The 24,666-nt window shown below is 39.7% G+C and overlaps 1 protein-coding gene across 2 annotated transcripts in view; it reads right to left on the bottom strand.

Annotated features, from left to right (window-relative positions):
- The window catches only part of LOC119729736 (proprotein convertase subtilisin/kexin type 5-like), a 101,928-nt gene extending 87,514 nt beyond the window's left edge, over positions 1-14,414 (bottom strand). For both annotated transcript variants that reach the window (XM_038202454.1, XM_038202463.1), the window contains exons 1-3: positions 14,258-14,414; positions 13,831-14,024; positions 7,583-7,687 (exon numbers count right to left, since the gene is read on the bottom strand). In XM_038202454.1, the coding sequence (XP_038058382.1) occupies positions 7,583-7,687; positions 13,831-13,992 (267 nt within the window). In that variant the 5' untranslated portion in view covers positions 13,993-14,024; positions 14,258-14,414. The remainder of the gene's footprint in view (positions 1-7,582; positions 7,688-13,830; positions 14,025-14,257) is intronic.
- Between the last annotated feature and the right edge of the window lie 10,252 nt (positions 14,415-24,666).

The raw sequence follows: 24,666 nt of genomic DNA, 5'->3' as shown, positions 1-24,666 counted from the left end.
ATCAATGGCCCCTTTGTGCTCCTTTTGTTGTCTGTCCTCAGGCGTAATGCCATGCAGGAACACTTTTTCTTTCAGAATAAAAATTGTAGCCTACAATAATGATTCTATATTGCTTAGAATACATGTAGCTGATTCAACTACTCCAAACTTTCAAAGATGATCTTTTGCTCAAATTGGTTTTAGTGGTCAGATATTGCCTCAGATCACACCACAGAAATTGCTTTTCTATAACTGCATGTCTCCTCAACTATATCCCCCATTAACATTTAACTCCCCACATTTTTATCCCCAACACTAAGCCCTACCTGATCTATGATCGGGTAAATCAGCTTGTTCATACATAAATTGCATGTTCATCTGCAAACAGCGCTTCTAGCTTATAGAAATCTATGACTGCACAGAACGCCCCTATAGCGCCCCACCCCGCGCACCGACCTTTAATTTTCAAAGTTGGAGAACGCTGAATGATCATTAAGTCACAGATATTTATGCATGAAACTGAACATTATTAAAACACGATTCTGCATGGACACACAAAGATAAACTTGAAACGTCTGGAAAGGCAGAAAAGCCAGTTGCATTGTCCGTAGACAATCAACATGTCTTGTTGGCTTTTCCGCATTGTTGCGGAAAAGCCTTTCTGTTTGTTCTGATTTTTTTTCTTTCTTCTTCTTCTTCCTCTTCTTCTTTTTTTCCCAAAAGCCCATAGACTTTGTACACGTTTATTCTACACGCCACTTTTGCCATTAAACTTTGTTGCATATCGTTCAAAGTTTTCATAGGCATAGTCCATACAGCATAGATGTATGCGGACAAGCGACGTCATGATGACGTCATCATGGGTCATGTGACGTCATCGCAAAGTTGCATATTTCAAAGCCCTTCTACAGAACGGTATGTCCGATTGGCTTGAAACTCAGCATGTGGTTAGACCGGAAAGTGTTATAGATAAAATTTGAGATGACGTACGTCATCATGACGTCATCATGTGGTTTTATATTTAATTTTGAATTTTTGAAGACTTTTGCCATATCTCACTAATGCAATATGATAAATTCAAAATTCTTTTTGTATTAGGTTCGCTGGGCAATAGATTATGCACAAAATTTGGAAAAATGCGTGACGTCATGATGACGTCAGCAAAAATGTGATTTTTTGAAACACATATAAGGGAATGTCCGATCGTCATGAAACTTGGTGGGTGGGTAGATAATAACACTAGTACACAAAATCTTGAATGACGTCACGATGACGTCATCGGTCGATTTTTAAAAAAAAATTCAATATTGCCAATTTTATTCTGCTTACAACTTTTATTAATCCGATTGTTTTCAAACTTGGTACAGACTAAACCACATTAAAATAATGAGCACTTTAAAGTATTGTTACGATGACGTCATCATTAGACATGTGACATCATCGTTAACTTGTATAATTTAAGCCCCTATATCTCATGAACAGTACGTCAGATTGGGTTGAAACTTGGTATGGGGTAGGCTGGGATGTGTTACAATAAATATTGAGGTGACATCATCGTCATCGTGTGATTTTATATAGATTTTTGAAGTTTTGGACCTTTAAGCCATATATCACGAACCCAATACCGGTATGTTAAATTTAAAATTCTTTTTGTATTAGGTTTGTTAGGCAATAGGTAGGCCTATATGTACAAAATTTTGAAAAATGTGTGACGTCATGATGACGTCATCAAACGTGCGCTTTTTTGAAACACATATAAGATAATGTCCGATCGTCATGAAACTTGGTGGGTGGGTAGATAATAACACTAGTACACAACATCTTAAATGACGTCACAATGACGTCATCAGTAGATTTTTTACGATTTTTTTTAATATTGCCAATTTTATTCTCCTTACAAAATTTAACACTTTCATTAATCCGATTGTTTTCAAACTTGGTAAAGACTAAAACCACAATAAAATAATGAGCACTGCCAAGTATTGTTACAATGACGTCATCATTAGACATGTGGCGTCATCGTTTGTATATTTTAAGACCCTATATCTCATCAACAGTAATTTAGATTGGGTTGAAACTTGGTTTGGGGGCAGGGCGGGATGTGTTACAAATAAATATTGAGCTGACGTCATCATGATGTCATCTTGTGATATTTTATATTACACTTTTGCCATATCTCACAAATGCAATATGCCAAAATCAAATTTTCTTTTGAATGAGATTTGTTAGACAAAACATAAATGCACACAGTTTTGCACAAAACAGAAAAACATGACCTCAATTTTAAAAAAACATAATGCGGAAAAGCCCTATGTTCTGTTGCAAACAGACATAGACCTTTAGTTCTTTTTCCACTTTTTCCCATAGGTTTTGTACACGTTTTTATTCTACAAGCCACTTTGGGAATTATTTTAAATCCGATCAATTTTAAATTTGGCATAGTCATTGACCATCATCTGAAGATGTATGCCAAAACTTTTCGTCTTGGTGACTTCATCAGGGATCAGGTGACACCAATTAAAATGTTCAGTTTTCACAGTCTCATAACTATACATGTAGAACTATTGGACCGATTGATCTCAAACTTGGTATGTTTATATAGACAGGGAAGTTTTATAAAAATACAATGTAGATGAAAACTGATGTCAAGGTCATGTGACCTTTACTTCAGGTGTCACCGGAAGTGTTAATTTTAGACCAAAATTATCATATGTCATGGGTTTGCAGTCCTTCAATTTTAAGGAGCGCGATCGCGCAGGCGCTCCTACTGCGCTCCTCGACTGTCTCGAAGGAGCGCCAAAAATAGCGCTCCTCAGAAATCCAAAAGAGGGCTCGTCAAACACGGGAAGTTTAAAAATAAGAAGTGATAAAAACGCGAAGGATTTTAAGTCTTAAGCTACACGTATTTTTCGTTGGTATAATGCCCAAACTCACGTTAATATGCCTCTGGACATCGCTAAAAATGAACGAACACCGAGCTCGTACGTACTGTATAAGATCGTGTGTGTACAGCGGTTGTATACTGTGCGTGCACAATCTGCATATCACATAGAGCTGCATGAAAACCACTGATCTCTATTTAAAGACATGTGGGCCCGTACGTGCGAGTGCAGCAATGACTGGTTCCCGCTGCGCCACGCACTAAGTCCCAATGAAGGCATGATGAAAATGCGGTAACCAGTCAATGTAATAGTCGCGCACGGTGCAATGCACTGCCGTACAGTCTTTTGCGTGCACGCCGGACGGAATAGACATCGTAAAAATGCCAAGAAAACAACGATTGAGAAGGCCGATCTATGCAAGCTTATTCACAGAACTTGATCTCTCTTGTCTGTGTATGTATTTCCAATGTTCATGAATTTATTTTGAGGAAGTTTTACTGGTATGTGAAGTGAAATGATGCAGCTCGTTTCACCGAAATCCTATACTGTAAAACGAGTCTCATTGCCGGGCCACCAGACACAGTGCATTACAAACGCTCGTACTAGTGCGAAGTTCAGACGTTGTTAGCCAGTTTCTCGTCGTGACTAGCATTGTGTACAGTGTTCTAGCCAAGCATCAAATAGCGCTAGCACCCGCTACGCTTTCGGAAATAAGCGCTATGCTTAAATCGCGCCGCTACGCTACCGCTACGCTATAAATTTTGGTTGCGAAAAAAAAATATCTGCCGTTTGTTCGTATACAAGCACAGCGACTTTGAGCATTGCGCACTGGCCGTACGACACAGCGAAAAATAAACAACGATCCCACCGCACGTACCCCGTACGATACCCCTACCGTGATGCTGCGCCACACGCATTCGCTATGATAGCAATAAGCACGTGCTGTTTTGTGCTGCGTAGATACAGCGCTCCGTACGGACGGACGTGGACCACACCATTTTGCGCTATCGGGTGTGCTTTCCTAAGGTCAATATTTACAAGCATTTCAACTGTTTTAAAATTATAAATAATACTTTTTATCAAGTCCGAAACATATAACTGTTTGAAAATAAGTCCTTCAACGTCGGAACATAATTTTCGTAAAGGATTTATTCGAGAAACGATGTCCAAAGAAAGGTTAAGCACCCCTACGATATCAATGGATCCGTCCCCAAAGATGGCCGCACGTGAAGAATTCTTCTCGAAGAATGTCGCTGTCGAAAATTTGGATTTTTGACTACACTACTCGTTGCTGATAATAACAGTTCAATAAGTTTGGTAGTAAAAACGGATCTGTTTGTTCTTAGGACAAAATCAATCAGCAAGTATTGCAACAAAACAAGTTTTTTAGCGCTCCACGAATGCGTGGCTTTCTCAAATGCTGAGGGAAATTTGGTCTCGTAGTTCGTCGGCGTAGCCGGTGTGGGCTGGCCCGCGCCGCGCCCGCACGCCGGGGCCGGCCGGGGCCGGGGCCGGCCGCGGCCGGTATAGGAAGCAATTCCCGGTGATTATTTCTCATCGTCATTATCTACAATTATATTTTTTAACATAACAAAAATGAGATTTCTCCTTCACATTGTGTTGTAGCATATTGAAATTGCAATCGCCGACGACTTTTTATGTCTGAGACCTCCATGGTTTTACAATTTCTCTCCCTGCCGACCGGATGGTTTTATTTACAAATTTAAAATCAGAACTACTGCTACTACGGCAGCGCTACACAACACAAGGCTTCTTGAAATATGAAATGTTCATGCGATTTGTTCTCACACTTAATATTGACAAAGTAAATCCCATTTTTTTTATAAAACATTGAGGAACTACTAAAAATGGTTAAACATCAGAAAGCATCGATCTTGGAACAACTTATACATTGTAAACGTAATCTAAAATTTGAAAACAGAAGAAACTTTACAGGAGCAAGAGTATTAATCATTGAAACAAATAAAACAAAATTTCTTATAATTTTAAACACTTCTGCTAAAAAAAAAATCAGGGGAAAGTGGCAGGGAATCGCCTCAGATTGCACCACAGAGCATCTAGAGTTCAAAATTTTCGGGGCCCTTAAGCGGGCCCCCGACCCCACGCCGTAAGGGCTTCGCGCTCCGCGCTCGCATAAGTCGCCGAACCAAAATTACCTCTACGCTATAATTTCACCCTGGCTAGAACACTGATTGTGTATATGGCATACTTGACCTGCATTTTCCAATATTTTTAAGATTATCGACGGCAGATATTTTCGATAAAACTTAAGGCAAGTTTGTGTCATTTTGAGGCCCTTTTTGTATAGCTTTCGTAGAGCAATTGAAATAGTTCAGGCTGAAAATTTCATATAATTTTAAAGAATCTGAAAGCCAATATTCAGTTGCTTTATGTGCCGTTTATTAACTCTCCATTTTCCAAGTATAATCCAGTGATGAACCAATTGACAACTGTATTAAAAAATAAAAGCCTAAGCAGTAGTCAAACCTTTTATTAATCTCCATTTAGTTAGTTTTTAAAAATAAATTTTACCTTGTCTAACAGTTACAATAACGAAAAAAGTAACGTAACTTGAGCATATGTTATTATGCAAAAAACAATAATAATGCAGCCCCTTGAATAAATCCTTATATTCAAAATAAAACAAAAACAATGGTTACCCGTCGTTTTACCGCTGTTTATCTGCATATTTTAAGGAGAGCGATTTGCTCTCCTCAAATATTTGAGGAGAGCGATTTATAGCTCTCCTGGATTTTCTTTAAATGAAGGACTGGGTTTGATACCTTATATTTTTATGATGCAACATTTGAAAAAAAATATGTTGCTCTGTTATTACCGTGCAGTTTATTGTTCTCATTTTATGTTGTCATGAGTATTTTTAATGAGGCAATTTTGAGGCCACCATATCTCTACAATGTAATAAGTACATAGTTCTTGTTCTTTGCACCTAGAATTCTATTGGTCTAAAAATGTGCCTCTTAGGATGTCAAGGTCATGCAAGTGTTAACTGTCAACCCTAATTACCATATCTCAGGAATTATAGGTAGTGTCAATCATTTGTAATTTGTGCATTGTGTTTGTTTGAAGCAACAGAAGTGCTCAAAATTTAAAGATGGGTGCTGAACAACTAACCTGATGCAGTTTCAGCTCAGTGAATGCAGTACATTGTATATCCCGAGAAAACAATATTCTAGGATCAGCAGAAAGTCCCCATAACTCAGTCTTAATTTCCTTAACAATAAGCAACTTCCCCATAACGCAGTGGCGGCCCGCCCCCAGTCACAAACACACACACATGGACAGCCAAGGCAGAAACAGTATGCCCCTTCGGCTTCACTGGCGGGACAAAAACACATACTACCACCTCACAAAACTGAACATGTACTCAATTCAGTTCGGTTATAAAATCTTAAAGTATTTTGGCAAATTTTGACCTTAAAATGCCTGTAATTTGATATGCCACGTCATGATGACGTCACCAAAGGTTGTCATGATGATTTTGGACAAGGGTAACTGTCTATTATACAAGGGTTCACCATCATTCCTGGAAAAGTTTGAAAGAAAATCAGATTTTGAATATTGATGCTTTTGTCTGTATTTATAGCATTTAAGCACAATCATGTGAAACATAACACTGATAATCCAATTGTATAATGTCCACTTAGAGTAGAACAGCCATGAAGGTACATGTACATGTACTTGACAACTTCTTTTGTTTTTATTTTAACATACAATGTGCAATGTACACTGTACGCTGAAACTTTTTCAGAGATAACAAAAAATCCACTCCATTATGGATTAATTTGGAATGTTGATGATTTGCATGTAGCCCTTGCATCCTCCACAATAATTCACATGAAGGCTATTTGGCACATATGACGGGTTGACAAAAAAAATACACTCTAAGGGGCCATTCAGAATTTTCAACGTTTTAAAATTTCGACTTTTTTTCCCAATTATTTTTACCCACCCACCCACCCCTAATTTCGATTAATAAAAAACTGAACATGTACATGTACATGCACTTGCATACTTATGTACATATACATGTACTTGAACATGAACATGTATACCCATGTACATGTGTTTCTATTTCAGTGACGGCTTGAAGTTGTCGGTCTTCCTCTTTTGCACTGGTGACCTTCAGTTTTCTTGTGTTTTGCCAGCTGATATGCTGTTGGGAATGACAGGTTGCAGTTTTGGAAGCCACAAAGATGACCGTGGTTTTGTCGTTTTCTGGATGATCGAGGTGGATGACATGACATACGAGGTTGTGCCTGTAACGTGAGGTAGCTGAGAAAAACATTCGCTAGTATAATGAAAAACCACCACCCTCTCATGCCACAGTGGGTTTATATACACGTACATGACATACATGTACAGTACATACAGGGGACGAAGTTGGAAAAGAAACACGCATCGCGATATCAGAAAGCTTGCGCGTAGTTCAGGCAAGTCAAAAGATCTATCTTTCTTTTTCTTTTTTTTATCTTTTTCCATGGAAAGTGAATTTCGATTTTCAATTATTTAGCTTGACCCACCCACCCACAATTTGGAAAAAAGATCGAAATTTTAAAACATTGAATATTCCGAATGGCCCCTAATATTGAGGAAATCAGTTCTAAACAGAAACATGGATCTCCACAAAAGACTTAAAGGTCAAATCTTGGTATCATTTAAGCATTTGTGAGTTGACTTACAGCGGCTTCATGTTTGATTGCTGTGTGGTCTCCTCTACTTGGTCTGATGGATCTCTTTTCTGTCGCTAGATGATGAAAAACATAGTGATCTGGAAAGTTCTCTATCTGTGAACATGAAAGAAAATCAAATTTTAGAACTTTACAAATGAAACAAAACCTAGAAATTAGCCACTAATCAAGAAGTGAAACTTAAAGAGAAGATACATTTGCAAACATAAAAAAAAACAAGTCAGGTGTGTTTACAAACACAAATGCCCCGCAACCGTGACTGTTCCCATGACATAACACCACTCTTTTAACATCAACTTACATGTACCTTGGTCACATGGAACATTCATTGACAGCATTAGTGTCTTCTGTAGTTTTTATATGAATTAATCCCTAATCCCAATAATCTCAGAATAAAGTATTTCTCAAGTTACCCCGCTGACAAGATTTCTATTGTTTTAGCCACTGTGAACTTGACCTTTGGCCCCAAATGCAAAAGGCTTCTTAAGATTACCAAGAACAATCCACAACCCAAATTGGAAGTTCATATGTTAAGTATTTCTCAAGTTATCGCGCTGACAAGATTTCTATTGTTTTAGCCACTGTGAACTTGACCCTTGACCTTTTGGCCCCAAATGCAATAGGCTTCTTAGGATTGCCAAGAACAATCCACAAACCAAATTTGAAGTTCACATGTAAAGTATTTCTCAAGTTATCGCGCTGACAAGATTTCTATTGTTTTAGCCACTGTGAACTTGACCTTTGGCCTTTTGGCCCCAAATGCAAAAGGCTTCTTAGGATTGCCAAGAACAATCCACAAACCAAATTTGAAGTTCACATGTAAAGTATTTCTCAAGTTATCGCGCTGACAAGATTTCTATTGTTTTAGCCACTGTGAACTTGACCTTTGGCCTTTTGGCCCCAAATGCAAAAGGCTTCCTAGGATTGCCAAGAACAATCCACAAACCAAATTTGAAGTTCACATGTAAAGTATTTCTCAAGTTATCGCGCTGACAAGATTTCTATTGTTTTAGCCACTGTGAACTTGACCTTTGGCCTTTTGGCCCCAAATGCAAAAGGCTTCTTAGGATTACCAAGAACAATCCACAAACCAAATTGGAAGTTCATATGTTAAGTATTTCTCAAGTTATCGCGCTGACAAGATTTCTATTGTTTTAGCCACTGTGAACTTGACCTTTGGCCTTTTGGCCCCAAATGCAAAAGGCTTCTTAGGATTACCAAGAACAATCCACAAACCAAATTGGAAGTTCATATGTTAAGTATTTCTCAAGTTATCGCGCTGACAAGATTTCTATTGTTTCAGCCACTGTGAACTTGACCTTTGGCCTTTTGGCCCCAAATGCAAAAGGCTTCTTAGGATTACCAAGAACAATCCACAAACCAAATTGGAAGTTCATATGTTAAGTACTTCTCAAGTTATCGCGCTGACAAGATTTATCCCGACACACACACCCACACACACACCCACACACCCAGACTTACGTTACATACCTTGTGTGGACATTGCTTTGTTTTCGTGTAGTTAAGAAAACTCGGTACAAGTGAAAACTCTTTTAACCCAATTTTTTTTTCTATGATTCCCTATAGTGTTTCTCTTCATTCTGCTACAGATAAACCTACCCAAAAATGCCTCTAAACACAAAACCTTATGTGGACACGGCTTAGTCCACATAAAGTTAACACAACCTGCATTATGTGGACCTCTTTTGTTCACAAGTCCACATAGGGTATGTAACACAAACTCACCCACCCAGACTTGTTTCACATACCTAGTGTGGACTTTCCTTTCTTTTCGTGTAGTTAAGGAACACCAGTGGAAAAACTCATTTTTCTCAAACTGTGAAAACTCTTACAACCCAATTTTTTTTCAATGATTCCCTTTAGTGTTTCTCTTCATTCTGCTACAGATAAACCTAACCCAAAAATGCCTCTAAACCTGTTTTCCAGAAATGGGGAAACACTGTGTGGACGTGGGCAAGTCCACACTTCGTCGCTGCTACCTACATTATGTGGACGTCTTTTGTTCGGAAGTCCACACTGCGTATGTAAGACAAGCTCACCAACACACACACGTTTTTTGCTATGCTTCCGAGGATTGGCTTTGTGTTTTCCTTTGTCCCTGTAATATAACATCTCCCATAGACTAAGCACACAAACCTGCGTTCGAGGACAATAGGCACCTTCCTTCGAGGATCAATGGCCCCTTTGTGCTCCTTTTGTTGTCTGTCCTCAGGCGTAATGCAATGCAGGAACACACCCACCCACTAACACACACACACACCCACCCACGGAAGGACAAGGCGGAAACAGTATGCCCCTTTGGCTTCGCCGCGGGGCATAAAAAATGATCGAATTATCACGAAATTTTTTATTGGACTGTTAGGGAATGACAGTCTAAAGCATTCTGTAAAAGCATGGCTCCTGGTGTGCTGACATTTTTAAGTGGTATTTTTGTGTCAATTTCCAACGGCCGACCAGCGTTGGAGAAAACTGGCTTTAAAAAAATTAATTCGAAAATAACCCTTTTATATAATTACAATAAACTGTAACCTTTTTCCTATTTTTATCATGATAAAGACCTCTAAAAATTAAAATAAGATGTAAATTTTAACAAACCGAATCAGAAAAAAATGTCAAATTAATGTCACTAAAGAAATCAAATAGTAAATACTGACAACGGCATACCAACAATGCAAACAATTTGACTTGTTTCTGAACAGTACAAAAGAAATTTATTGAGACATAAGAAAATATCTCCTGATTGAAGTGATATTGCAGTCTGTATGAACTAAAATTGTAGGGTTAAGCATGTTTAGAGGAAGAAGTCTTGGGTCTAGCCTCTTCAAACGCTGTCATTGAAGTTAATTTAAAGATAATACATGTAGTAAGGGTTTAATATTAAATTCCAGTGATTTACTAATAAACAATTGATTTGTTACTAATTTGCGAATTCTGAGGGTAGGACATTCATGAACCATGCCCAAAAAGGCAAAATACTCTAACAGAAAGGAGTTTGAAACTGAAAATTGTAATGGTGGACAAGGTTTGACTAAATATAAAGAAAAGGAAAATGGCAAATTTTACTAAAATAATGGTAGCAATTAAAAAAAAAATTATAATCTAATTATTACTATTTGTACTTCTCAATTGGAATGGATTATCTTGCGCAGGATTTAAAAGTCCCCCAGCAGCAATAAACAAGATTCTCACGGAAACACTCGTCAATCTGCCTATACCTTTGCACGCAGGTAACTTCCCTACAATGACACGTAAACATGACATGGAAAGCGTGAAATACGTGAACAAGATAAGGCCAAAAAAAAAATTCTCGGTCTCTGGTCAGCGCGCGCGTCGATTTTAATCATGCACGTCAACCTTTTTTTTTTTCAAATTAACATGGAAGCTACAACAGCGCCCTCTATTGCCACACCTCCTCAAATTTTTGTAACGAGGAGCACCAAGGAATGGGGAAATTGCACAAAAGCAAAATGATAAAGGGCACGAAGGCCAATTATGGAGGACAACAATGTATAATAAGGACACAAAAAAAGCAAAATAGTGCCCACCTTGTCTGTACAATTCAAGCTTAAAAAAAAACAAGTCAGGTGTGTTTACAAACACAAATGCCCCGCAACGATGACAGTTCCCATGACATAACACCAATCTTTTAACATCAACTTACATGTACCTTGGTCACATGGAACATTCATTGACAGCATTAGTGTCTTCTGTAGGTTTTATATGAATAAATCCCTAATCCCTATAATCTCAGAATAAATACATGATTTCTATTGTTTTAGCCACTGTGAACTTGACCCTTGACCTTTTGGCCCCAAATTCAATAGGCTTCTTAGGATTACCAAGAACAATCCACAAACCAAATTTGAAGTTCACATGTAAAGTATTTCTCAAGTTATCGCGCTGACAAGATTTTTTATTGTTTTAGCCACTGTGAACTTGACCCTTGACCTTTTGGCCCCAAATGCAATAGGCTTTTTAGGATTGCCAAGAACAATCCACAAACCAAATTTGAAGTTCACATGTAAAGTATTTCTCAAGTTATCGCGCTGACAAGATTTCTATTGTTTTAGCCACTGTGAACTTGACCTTAGGCCTTTTGGCCCCAAATGCAAAAGGCTTCTTAGGATTACCAAGAACAATCCACAAACCAAATTGGAAGTTCATATGTTAAGTATTTCTCAAGTTATCGCGCTGACAAGATTTCTATTGTTTTAGCCACTGTGAACTTGACCTTTGGCCTTTTGGCCCCAAATGCAAAAGGCTTCTTAGGATTACCAAGAACAATCCACAAACCAAATTTGAAGTTCATATGTTAAGTATTTCTCAAGTTATCGCGCTGACAAGATTTCTATTGTTTTAGCCACTGTGAACTTGACCTTTGGCCTTTTGGCCCCAAATGCAAAAGGCTTCTTAGGATTACCAAGAACAATCCACAAACCAAATTTGAAGTTCATATGTTAAGTATTTCTCAAGTTATCGCGCTGACAAGATTGTCCGGACACACACACCCACCCACCCATCCACCCACACACACCCACCCACCCACGGAAGGACGAGGCGGAAACAGTATGCCCCTTCGGCTTCGCCGCGGGGCATAAAAAACACGTCGCTACTTCAATTCCGGAACTTTGGTTTAACCAGCATGACCAGAGACCGATTTTTTTTTTTTTTTGGCCTAAACCTATCTTTCATTGCAAAAAATATAAGCTCGGTTCTTACAAAATTGAAAAATTACAATAATTAATGGAGTATTATTATAGCCAAGGGAAAATCGCCCAAAAAATCTGAATTATGAGAGATAAAGCAGAATTCTGGGGTTGGTTTTTTGCGAGCACAAAGTTCATGCGCGTATTTGCATAGTGACATCACCGCATCTTCTCGCGTGGTTTCGGATTACAATTATAATAATTAATGTGCGCATGCTCAGACTAAGTTTCCAAGGGTGTCATATTTCATTAACGTATGTGGTATGCAGAGGTCCGGCGAAGATTTTTGCAAATCTTTCCGTGCAACTAGAGGCTTTTGTTTACAATACACTGAGCGACATTTTGTATGGGCAGCCACATGCTCAATAAATTCAACCGTAGTTGGCAGAAGCTTAATTTACACCCCATAGTTCTAAGTGACAAGTTCAGAATGTAAGAGGGAGATATCTTATTGACTTTTTGGTAGTTGGTGTTGATTATTCAGTGTTTTGATAGTTACACAGCATTTTATTTATAGTTTGTTGATTATTCTTTGTGTTTGCCCTAATGGCCAACCATAGTCAAAGGAAAGTCACAACAACAAAGACACAACAACATCATTCAAGCATGCTAATTTTTAGTACCTTGGACAATGTAAAGCTGGAAATTCACGTGGGCACTGACGCCACAGGTACAACATTTTGACGCCGGTAAAAGTTTTGGAATTTTAAAATAATTTGTTGATAGGCGTGTACCGCATCAGACAAGGCTAGGCCAAGGCTGAGCCAGAGCCATTTTTTCCTGAATTCAAAATGGCAGCCTCAAACAAGGTGTGTGCAACAAGGATGTTTCCGGAATTGAAGTTGAAATTTCTCTTTTCTTCCCAAAGGTATGTGAACCTACGGAAGAGGGATAGTGCCACTCAATGAGTGTGAATATATTTATTTAGTGCATGTGAAAATATTTTTTTTGTACAGCGGCTGCCACTTATTATGTGGCGGCCGCTACTTATTATCTGGCAGCCGCCAGATAATAAAAAAAATATTCTCACACACTATACAAAAAAATATATTCACACTTTTTTATGTGGGGGCCACCACTGATTATAAGTGTAAATATGGTTTTTTGTGCGTGTGAAAATTTGTGATATCGGTACTTTGGACGTACTTTTAAAATCACAACACAAAGAGCTTAAATTTTGAAAATTATTTTGTGGTCTCTCCATCACTCAAGGTAAACTTTTTAATCATTGTCACTTGAATTTGTGGAGTAGTTGAGCTGAAGGCAGCCTGAATGATGTTTACTATGCGGAACTAGGAAAACGACTGTACTATCAGAATGTCATTTTTGATTGTCATTAAGTCAGCTGTTATTAAAGCTCAGGTGGACTCCCTTTCCTCCCTACGTTACTTCGTCCAACCTGGGCTACTGTTTTGGTGAGTCTTTTATTTTTTTTTAACATGTTTAACATTAGGCCTAGGCCTATATAGGCATGATAGGAAAGGGGTCCTATTACTATTGTGAATATCTTACCTCTCCAAAGTTTATGTATCCATAACTTGCTGCCAGGTTATCAGCAACTTCCGGCCCTCCTTCAATGTTAGATATAAACTCGTTGGTGAAGGTGGAATGTACGCCTGTCCCTCCGAAATGCAGCAGAAGCAATACGGAAGTTATTAGATGTGTATTCATCATGGTCCCACTTCCGGCCGGAATCTCACACCAGTCTACACAGATGATGAGACAGTACAGTTATAATCAGTGTGTTCTCGTCACTCCGTCCTACTCAAGATCCCTGAAGGATGTTTCAGGAGGAATTATGACTAACCAAGTACTTAAAGTAGCCTACCAACTCAAGTCAGGCTAAAGTAAACCACAAAAAAAAGTCAGAAACACGGGCAAAACAACAACAAAATCTTGCCACCAAAGCGTGAGACAATGGAAGATTAACAAATCTCACCTTACAAAATCCCAGATTATCACTGACATTCACCGTAGCCAATTATTGTAGGACACACTGACGTGAATGCAGTGCTACTGCTAGTTTACTTCTTTACCTACGCACAGCATTTTTTTACACAATAAAACCAAAAAACCAAAGATCCTACGATAATGACGATCTTGATACATCGACATGATCGATAAAAAACTTCAGGCTTCACTGGTTTCCTACGCGGACCTCCATCAAATCATGTCAGTGGAGTACCGTAATGGATATGGGTACCAGTTTTTACAACAAAAGTTTGGCACACTGCGCGCTTGTGGCACAGCTAGACTGGTTTCCTGTCCTCAATGCTCCATCAATTGTCCTTCGGGGGTCCACTGTACTAATTCAAGCCCCATTGAAAACAGTGTAAAATCAACAAAGTTCAGGGCCAAGTAACATGCAAGCCAACATCACTGGGGTTTCTGAAACAAAAATTAAATTATTGTCTTGTCTTTCATCTTTTCATTTCTTTTCAATTTTACGTACATTAGCCAATTACATTTTTAAATATTCACACCCAAATAAAATCACCTCCCGAAAAGTGATAGTTCCCAAGCCTGAATGTAGCCATTTGAAGAGTGGCACCCTTCCACTTTCACAGGGTATATTTAAACAATTCCACCGTTTTTAAAGCCAAACGGTCTCCGTTTTCAAAAGAAATTGTGGGGGGGGGCACTTTTTATGCTAATCAGCTGGCGTAGAAATTCTCGCTTGAATTAGTTCAGTGCACCCTCGGGGGTGCAGACCAGTAAGTAAAGCATAGACCCCAATGATAAATGCCCCCACTTCAGAAATTCAGGAAAAATACTCAAACAACTCCCCAAGGTGTTCGAAACACACATCAAATTAAAGCTTATTTCATCATTTTTCATTTTCTTTTTAATGTTTTGGGGTAATCTCATAACTTTTGGGAGGAAATTCCATCCGAAGAACATCACCCCTTCAAAATCCTCAAAGCCCATTGCCATTTAAAAAACGGTGCATACACTCCCGAAATTGCAAAATAGAGCGATTTTAGGGGCCAATTTCATCCAAATTGCACAGAAATACAAGCTCACGGTCCTGTGCAAGGCTTCCACCCTTATTTTTTTACAAACCCTCAAGTTCATGGCCCACAATTTACTGAAGACTTTGAGGGCATGTAAATCGTGATAAGTTGGCCGGCGTAGGCAATTTCGGACCAGTTGGACCCTTCGTACGTTCGTGCAGCCGGCAAGGCCTAAACGCCCCCCCCCCCAACAAAAACAAATAATTTGGGGACTGGCACTGATATGTAATAGAGATCAGTGGGAACCGGTAGCTAGCTCCCATTTAAAGCCATTGATTGGATCACCTCTGCGCGCGCGCAGCATGGTTGTTTATTTTTGAACATACTCAGCCTTGCATGGACGATAGATTGTTCAACACACGGTTATAAAAAAAAAGGATCCGTCTTACCAAAACAAATACGTAAATTCGCCGGTGTCTCCATGAATGCAACTTTCATGCATCCCAGAAAACACATAATGCTGTGATAACATTTTTGAACAGTCGTAACAATGTTATATATAAAACATTCAAAAATAATATTTTAATGGCTATATCATATACAAGAACATTTTAATTACGTTATTTAAATCCCTCAGATTTGACGTTCTATCAGGTACTGAATCGAGCGATATTATCAAAACGTTATTACCAAATGTTTTTAACAAGATTTATAGAGAAACTATCATTATATATACAAAAAAACTCAAAATGCCTCAAATTTATCAGGTATGTCAATATGATATTATTAGAACGTTATTACCAAATGTTTTAAACAAGATTTTTACGGAGGAAATATGATATATACAAACACTTTTAATAACGTGATTTAAATGCCTCAAATTTAACGTTTTATCCAATATGTTGACAGGAGCGGATCCAGGATTTTCCAAGGGGGGATTTTCGTGGTGCGAGTACTAATGCAAGCGCGAAGCCCTTACGGCGTGGGGTCCGGGGCCCGCTGAAGGGCCCGAACAAATTTTGGATTCTAGATGCTCTGTGCTGCAATCTGAGGTGCTTCCTGGCCATTTTATCCTGATTTTTTTTTTAGCAGAAGTTTGTAAAATTATAAGGAGAAATTTTGTTTCATTTGTTTCAAAATGCATATATACTCTTGCTCTAAGGACACAAACATAATCACTTCTATGAGTTTCTTGCTTTCGCTTGTCTGCTGATGACTTTAGATCTGTACTTTGAAGGTACAGTCCATCATTTGCAGCTATCCAAAAAGCAACTGACGTAATTATTGTTGAAAAGCATACTTGGTTTAAAGAAAGTAATGGGACTAAATTCTCCGTGAAATTATTCTTTCTGGCAAGCTGTCGTTTAATTTCGGTTTGTTTGTTTTGTTTGTTATTTTTTATTCTGCGAAGTGTGCGCAAGCGTTGACACGACGCACATTGTGCGCGGCTGCTATTATAACTCCACCAATAATATACATGTAATATACATTAAATGCGTCGCCGCATTTTTTTGTCTCGTCGCTCTGTCTCGTCGATAAACCCGTCGCTTTTTAAAAGTATGAGCCCCAATAAAAAAATGTGCAACTAATCTTAGCAGGAAACGGCGGTAACTTTGTCTCCCCCTATTTTTTTCTTCTCTTTCAGAGTCTCTCTCCCTCTTCATATCGTGGTTTTTATTTTGTTTATTTTTTTTTAACTTATTTAATTAATTTTTTTTTTAAGGAAAAGGGGGGGGGCGTGCGCCCCCACGCCCCCTGGATCCGCCCCTGGTTGAAGCGATATTTCAAAACGTTATTACCAAATGTTTAAAACAAGGTTTATGGAGGAAATGTGATATAATGTGAACAATCAAAATTTAATCACGTTATTCAAATCCCTCAGATTTGACGTTTTTATCAGGTATGTAAAAATGATATTATCAAAATGTGTTTACCAAATGTTTTACATAAGATTTACCCAGCTAACACATCGATGTTTAATAACGTGGTATTATGTCTAATATGCTGTCATGATATTTAACAATATGGTCTTAGAAACAATAATACTGCGACTTGCCTCAAAAGTGCGTGGAACATTATATCTAACGTTGTGAAATGGAATGTTTCGAAAACACAATAATAACATCATCAATACCATGTCGCTATAACATTATAAAATAACATCAGGACCTTATTTTCGGATGTTAAAATGTAAAAATTACGCTTTCAGATCATGTCGCCATAACAACGTTTTGTCAGAAATAACATCACTAAGACCATTATCGAAATAACAATATTACACAACATTAAGGCCTTAACTTTAAGATAATGTAACGCGCACATTGTGTCTGGCAAGGCATGAAAACACAAATCATAACATCACCAAGTATGAGATAACATTAAGGCCTTAACATTCGATGCTGTGGGCAGGTCAGGGTTCCGACAGTACTACTGATGTCCGAAGAAATTCACTGGGATGGTAGAGGCACTACACTGGAATGATGGCCGAAGTCAGAGATGTAGGTGAAACATCGGACACCTTCACTGCGACAAATGGTGTGTACAGTAAGGGTGTGTGCTGGCGCCCACACTGTTCTCCATCTTTTTGTAGGCAATGCTGGAAGAGGCTTTCCGTGATCTTGATTTCGATCATGGATTTTTTTTTCAGTCCCCCCCAGGCGCGGTGCAAAAAAATTGCAGTAGCAGATGTCAGAAGGTGACGTCACATGCGAACGGTCCTCCCCCCCATTAGTCGTGAAAAGATGACATTTAAATAACGAAAGGTTTGCGGAAACACCATGTGCGAATAATTTCTCAACTAAGAGAATGGTTTTGAAAAGAACCAGAGGTAAAAACTCGTTTCTACGTCTGGTTCTTTTCAGAATCATTCTCTTAGTTGAGAAATTATTCGCACATGGTGTTTCCGCAAACCTTTCATTATTTAGAATCTCCACCATGCAAATCCTCAAATCTTATTGAAGATGACATTTTGTAATACAGTGTGCACGATGACAGGATGTTGTCAGCGCTCCACATTGATGTAACGCTGTAGCAAGTTGCATCAACATTTTAATTTCATTATTCTGTTCCCATGTTTAAAGTTTAAAATTATGTTGCGGGATCCTACTGGGCTCTTGTCCGCTAAGTCACGCAAAACGCAAGAAAAGGGGACACACAGACGGGATTTTTTAACTCTGAAGGAAGATCTAATTTATTTCGCCAAGCGGACTCTAGTCTGCGGTCAACTAGCCGCACCGCTACCAGAACATTACTGCAACTAACCTAGACTTAATGACAAGTCGTTAGATAGGTGTATTTTGTCCTTGAACTTCAGTCGAACTCCATCGGCAAGGCTGGTATAAAACTACATGTAGTACGTATATGCTTGATTTACTTGAATCGTGCATGTCCTATAATGATTTTTGTAATGTTACACAACACAAAGTGCAAACCCTCGAAGTTATTAAAATGATCCTCCGTGGCGGCCTATAATACACTATGAAATCTGAACCAATCAGAATGCTCGCATAGAATTCGCTAGTGATTCAAAATACTCCCATATAGATATATGTTGTATACAAAATTGAAAAAGTATTCGCCAAGTCGGTATAATTGAATATCAATATTCAGCATCATTTGGTCTTTGAACCAGACTACCGCATTGCATGCATGCAGCGATATATATTTTGCGTGCGTGGAGCCATTATTACCCACTTTAAGCAACCTATACATGTATTTATAGAACCTATTTCCGGAGCGTGCGGTAGCCAGACCCAAAACCAGGTCAGCCCAGCCACCTGTGGCCCTACTTGCCAACAATGGTACAGTGGTCTCTTCTCCTGTGGTGCACACTGCATCGGCGGACACCCGGCCTTTGATGCTCCATGCATCAATGTACTCCCTGTACCTTCGGCCACGTCTTCTTTGATGCGTCCTGCATCGCCGGATCCTGCCGTCTGTTGGCTTACCGTTCTTGTCCCTGTCACCTGCACCAGCGGTCCGAAAGTGAAAGTCAATGCCGTTGCTTGCTCCAGCAGGGCTGCCGTCGCCTGAACATGAAGGTCAGTGTCTTGTGGTCGATTGTCCGTGGTCTGAGTTGGTCCCAGCAGTACGGTGGTCTATGAGTTCGGCGTGCTCCGGCTGATTGGAATGTACCGGTGGAGCCATCGACAACGGTGGATCAGAACACATCGATGGAGATGTCCGGCGTTATCCGCAACGATAGAGCTATCGATGTGCCGCTGAAGTTCTCTGCAGCAGTTGGATCAGGACTGGAAAAGTCAGTGCATCCGCGAACCTCGATCCGATGGACAGCCGTCATGCCTAACTTTCCCTTCCTGGACAGGATACAAGGCTGTGACTAGTCCTAAAGGCCATCGACCACGAGGGGCATTGTCATCAGCCACTTATAGGACCAGGCCATCCACCGTTAGGTTTCGTTGAGGCAGATTCCACTTCTGTCTCGTTTGTAGCATGGGCATATTCTCGAAGCCATCGCTTCCAGAACCGATTCGCCAAGTACTGTGTCTGGCGCCATCGACAACTCTAATACAAACCCTCCGGACAAAGTCGCCAGGAGACACTGAAGGTACCCCTTTCAGAAGCAGCAAATGGTTGGGAGTGAGGGGCTCCTCATCTTTGATCCAGACTCAGATTGGTTAGTGGTCTAGCATTCAGGATTGCCTCCACTTCGGACAGGAAGTTCAACAACACTTCATCCGAAACAACCCGCTCCCCCAGCAGATTCTTCAAGATTTCCGCACCGATCTGATCATGCGCTCCCATGTGCCCCAGAAGTAACTTGCTGTTGGCGGATTAAACTACCAGTCAATGCCTTTCTCGTGAAGTGCCTAACACACCTTGTCCTTGTTCATCTCAGCCAGGTTCTCACGCAACTCGTGCTCTGCACCAACGAAGTTTGCTGGCTATCTTCTCTGGCTTCCCACATCTAGAAATAAATCTACTAAGAGCTTTGATAAATGATTTGATGTCAAGACTGTGTGCTATCTCGATGTGGACTGCTTATAGTATACCACCAGGCAAGTGAACATACACCCGTAACGCTTGACGTGACTGCGCCCCTGCTTGACATACAACTATAAGACTATTTACCCATAGAGCTAGGACCCAGGGTCCTAGCTCTATGATTTACCATAGCGCGTACTAATTATCATATTGAGCCAACACGGTTGCGTCAAGGCTATCCTCCGCCTCGACTTTCTGTACGGCTGTTTTCGGCAGTGTGTGTGGGGTGTACGTACATGCACACAAAGCACACGCAAGGGTCGTTGAGGCTAACGGTATAGTAATAGTGTCGGCGGCGCGCGCTGTGTGCGATAGCGGGAACAAGCTCGTATCGGAACAAGCTGGTAGCTTTGGTCAAGGGTGGTCATATATCGGGTCTGTCAGCTCTTCGAAGAGAACCTGACTTGGTTTCTTCACTTCTGAATCAATTTCTGTCAATTATAACTCATGAACAAAATGAACAATCGCGTTCATACTTTGTGATCTGATGGACAATACCTTGATGAACCTTTTTGATTTTGAAGTCAAAGTCGTTTGACCTTTCCTGCCGGATCTACCGGAAGGTCAAAGTTAGGTGAATTCAAAATGAAGACGATAGCTTCATGCTGTATGGGTTATGCTACCCAAACGAGCGGCGCCGTCAACGTTTTGAAGCGCCTTCTCGTTAAAGTTCTGTGCAGCGTCTGATACCAAGGATGTAGTCGAAGCCCGATAACAGAATCGGGGCCAAGTTGATCACGCACGTCATCAGCAACGGTAGGCGTGGTAAGATACTGGGTCGTCTCGTCTGCCGGGAAGGAGTTTAAACTCGAGCGGCGTATAGGACGATGCAGTTTGGGCTGGTCGAACACAGACTGAATCTGTTGCGAACAGACCCGATCGAAGGGTGGTGGGTCTTTTTATATTCGCTGAAGGCTTCGTGACTGATGAGGACTGTAGCGATATCTCCGACTTCTCCGACTCGAATGATGATTCCAGTGATAAGTAAGTTGTGTCTGTGTCTGTCTGGCAGTCGTGGTGTCTGTCTGTCTCCATCTGTCCGGCTGTCTGTCAGTCTGCATGATAAGGTGGTTGCACCAACAGTGACAGATTAACAGTGCTTTAATTCTCATGTTTTCTGTGTGTTATAGGACCGTGTGAAACCAGTGTCCCGTCAACTAGTCAGGCACCTCCAATATCTGGATGAGTGAAGCGGCATCCCTGGACTGCACGAGAGACGTCATGGAGGGCTTGCAGAGATTCTTCTTGATGAGGACACTTCCGGGCAAACGTGACATTGAGGCGGGCTGTCCTGTGGCACTCGACTCGAATATGGACGAACATCGAAGACTTTGGCCAGAACACAATGAAGCTCTATGGCCGTTAAAGTGAAAGTTAAGGTTTTTTTGGCATTGTGAATGGACACTCAAGAAGTTTTGGTCAGAAGAGATTTGCTCTTGCAGGGAACCACTTTAGAAATGCAAAGTGTGTACCACATATAGCCAGTGATACGCACTAATTTCAGAAGATATTACGAAAGCCATCAGACATGTATCATAGTGCAGCCATCTGGCCTCACTTTCAAATGTTTTTAAATTCAGCATAAAACATTAGTGTATGTTTAATCCCAAATTTTAAACTCAGGCATGCAACTGGGAAATCACAAAAAAAGAGGAAATTCAAATTTTTCCCAGACTTTGTACAGTGTTTTTCTATTTTCAATGGCACACATGGGAAGTTAAAAAAAGAGAGGAAATCAGCTGATCCGAGGAAAAGTTGCATGCCTGTAAACCAGAGGTTGTAGGAACAACCACACGGTGTTGAGCCGTTGTTAATGTTGATTGTTGATTGTTAATGTTGAGGTTGAGGGTTGAAAAATAGTGCGTGTAGTAATTATACAGAGGATAGTTAAAAAGAGTCAGGTGAGGATCTACTGTACACACGCGTGTGCTGCTGTACTGTAAACTTATCAAGTACAATCGTTACAGAAACCCATTAAATAGCTTATATCTCTAAAAGTAAAGGTCGCACACCATTGGCGCAATACAAAATATTGCTCGCCATACACTCTTTACCTCAATGCGCGTGTTTTTAGAAGAAAAAAAAACATTAAAAAAAAAAAAAGCGCCCAAATTTTTTGCCAGCCCAATTTGTGAGAAAATAGAAAAACACTGTACAAAGTCTGGGAAAACTTTTTGACTTCTGATGACGTCATATACGTCATCAGAAGTCAAAAATGTGCTTGCGTTATGAAGTTGTCATATAAACGTGTACAAAACACTGGTAAACACTTAAAATACATTGGTTCATCAAACAGCCGTTACATGAAGCTCAATAGTTAACATACAACAGTCGTAAAACCAAACACTCAAGAAACGAGCACGGGGAATTCCCCTTTGTACGCAATCATAGCACGCTGTTATTCAGGAAATTCCCCTTGTACGCAATCATCCCCATTTGCTTTACACACAATGTACGTGGCATTAAATGAACGTTTCAAGGCGTATATATAGGCGTTTTCAACTTCAAATGTCAAGGGGGCTGCAGGACATCTCCAAGTTTACTTATTGAAACGAAACCTGGGGAAGTTTAAGACCTATTAAAGTGCAATTTAAAGCACAAATCGAGATAAAAATTGTCAGGGTTGATTTTTCAGGAATTTTCAAAGGAAAAGAGGTCTTTTTATTCTAACTTCCGGTCTGATGACGTAATCATTTTTTTTTCGCGCATAGGTCTTGTCTGCATTAAGGTCATCATATATATTGATTTTAAAGCGATTGCCGCAAATTTCGCCACAGACATCCATTGAAAATGCGTTTTTGACTTTTTTTCAACCTGCCGCTAGAGGGCACTCTAACATTTTATTACGTCACCAGTAATTTTTTTGGAAAGGCCAACCTTCCCAGAGACTAACATCTTTGAAAGCAAGTTCATTTTCTTTTTCCAATTTAAATTATTAGGCACTTCCGGCTTCAAAAGGAAGGAAGGGTCACGTGATTTTACGCGCACAAGGTAAATTGAAGATCATGTATTATCATGTTGATTCCCGCAAAATTCAAGTTCCGGTCTCTCACGGTTGATTTTATATTGAATTTCAAAGATTAGATTTATTCTTTTTGCAAGTGATGTTATGTGACCCGTGATGACGTCCTAATGACGTAATTGCAGAAAAGCACAACTTCAGTGAGTAATGTATTCATGTATTGACAATTGAAGTTCATATATGTTTTGATTTTGACAAACAGTTCTGAAGAAGAATTTGTCTTGGAGAATAAATATTAAGAATAAGAATAATAATAGTAAATTAATAGAATAACAATAGGTGTTGGGCTCATGGCCCAACACCTAATTATTCATCAGAGTAGATTAGTACTTATTTGTAATTAACTTTATGTCATTGCTTTCATTTCTCTTCGCAGGTTCCAAAAATGAAGATTTCACCTTGCTTTCAATTGAATATAACTGACTTGTGAATAAAGCCCATACGCATAAAGGGCATTTAATTTTCACAAACACACCACTTGTGTATGTTGTCCTCAATTTGACAGGCACCACTCACATGATAGAAATGGCCTCTATTTGATAGAATACCAAGTATGTCCACAATGCCCATTGGTGCACATGTACATGTATGTATGAGCGTGTTCATCTTTTCAAACCATGGACAAAACAAAAGAGAACAATATCGTCCTCGATTCCCAGCTTTCGTCCGCGATTGGGGTCGTGTACAAAACCTATGTGAGTTTAGAGGGACAATAGGACATCCACGATCGACAGTGTGAGAACACGACTGCGTGGGTGCGTGTGTACATGGTATACGGCTGTCGTGCCGTTGCCACAACGCAACCATGAATCAAGGGCGGATCCAGAACACAATTTTGTTTATTCTAAGTGTGCTCTGTGGTGTGATCTGAGGCAATTTCTAACCACTTTAACTAAATTTGTTTGAGGAAAAGGAAAAAACTTGGGTTCGGTTTTAAGAATGACACGTGAAACAATGGAAAACCATGGGTTTTGCTATCCAGTGAGGAATAGATGCAAAATGGCAGCAATTATGATAGAATGTGGGAACTGTTGTCACAGTGTAGCCAGGCCGGTCTTCGAATTTTTTTCTATAGTGAGTTGCTCAAAATGACATGCATAATTCAATTTTCTTTTGAATAGTTGCAAGACACTTCGGTTCTCTTTTTTCCCTTAAAATAAAATTATCTCAACGATAAATTTAGAGAAGAAAAATAGTCGATGAAAGTGAGCAGCGACGATGTGGATTTGAACCAGGGATCTTGGTATCCATAACTCATGACACTATCCACTACGCTACGGTGGTAGCTCGACATCTGTACTTTAAAATGCTTAAAAGGTAACTGGTTGCAGCGGCGTAGCGTAGTCTAGCCACTAATCTCATCCTATT

The sequence above is a fragment of the Patiria miniata genome, unplaced genomic scaffold, assembly GCF_015706575.1.
Source record: "Patiria miniata isolate m_02_andy unplaced genomic scaffold, ASM1570657v1 HiC_scaffold_1, whole genome shotgun sequence".
NCBI lineage: Eukaryota > Metazoa > Echinodermata > Asteroidea > Valvatida > Asterinidae > Patiria > Patiria miniata.
Note: the sequence above shows the minus strand (reverse complement) of the source record. Positions and strands in the feature narration are given on the sequence as shown.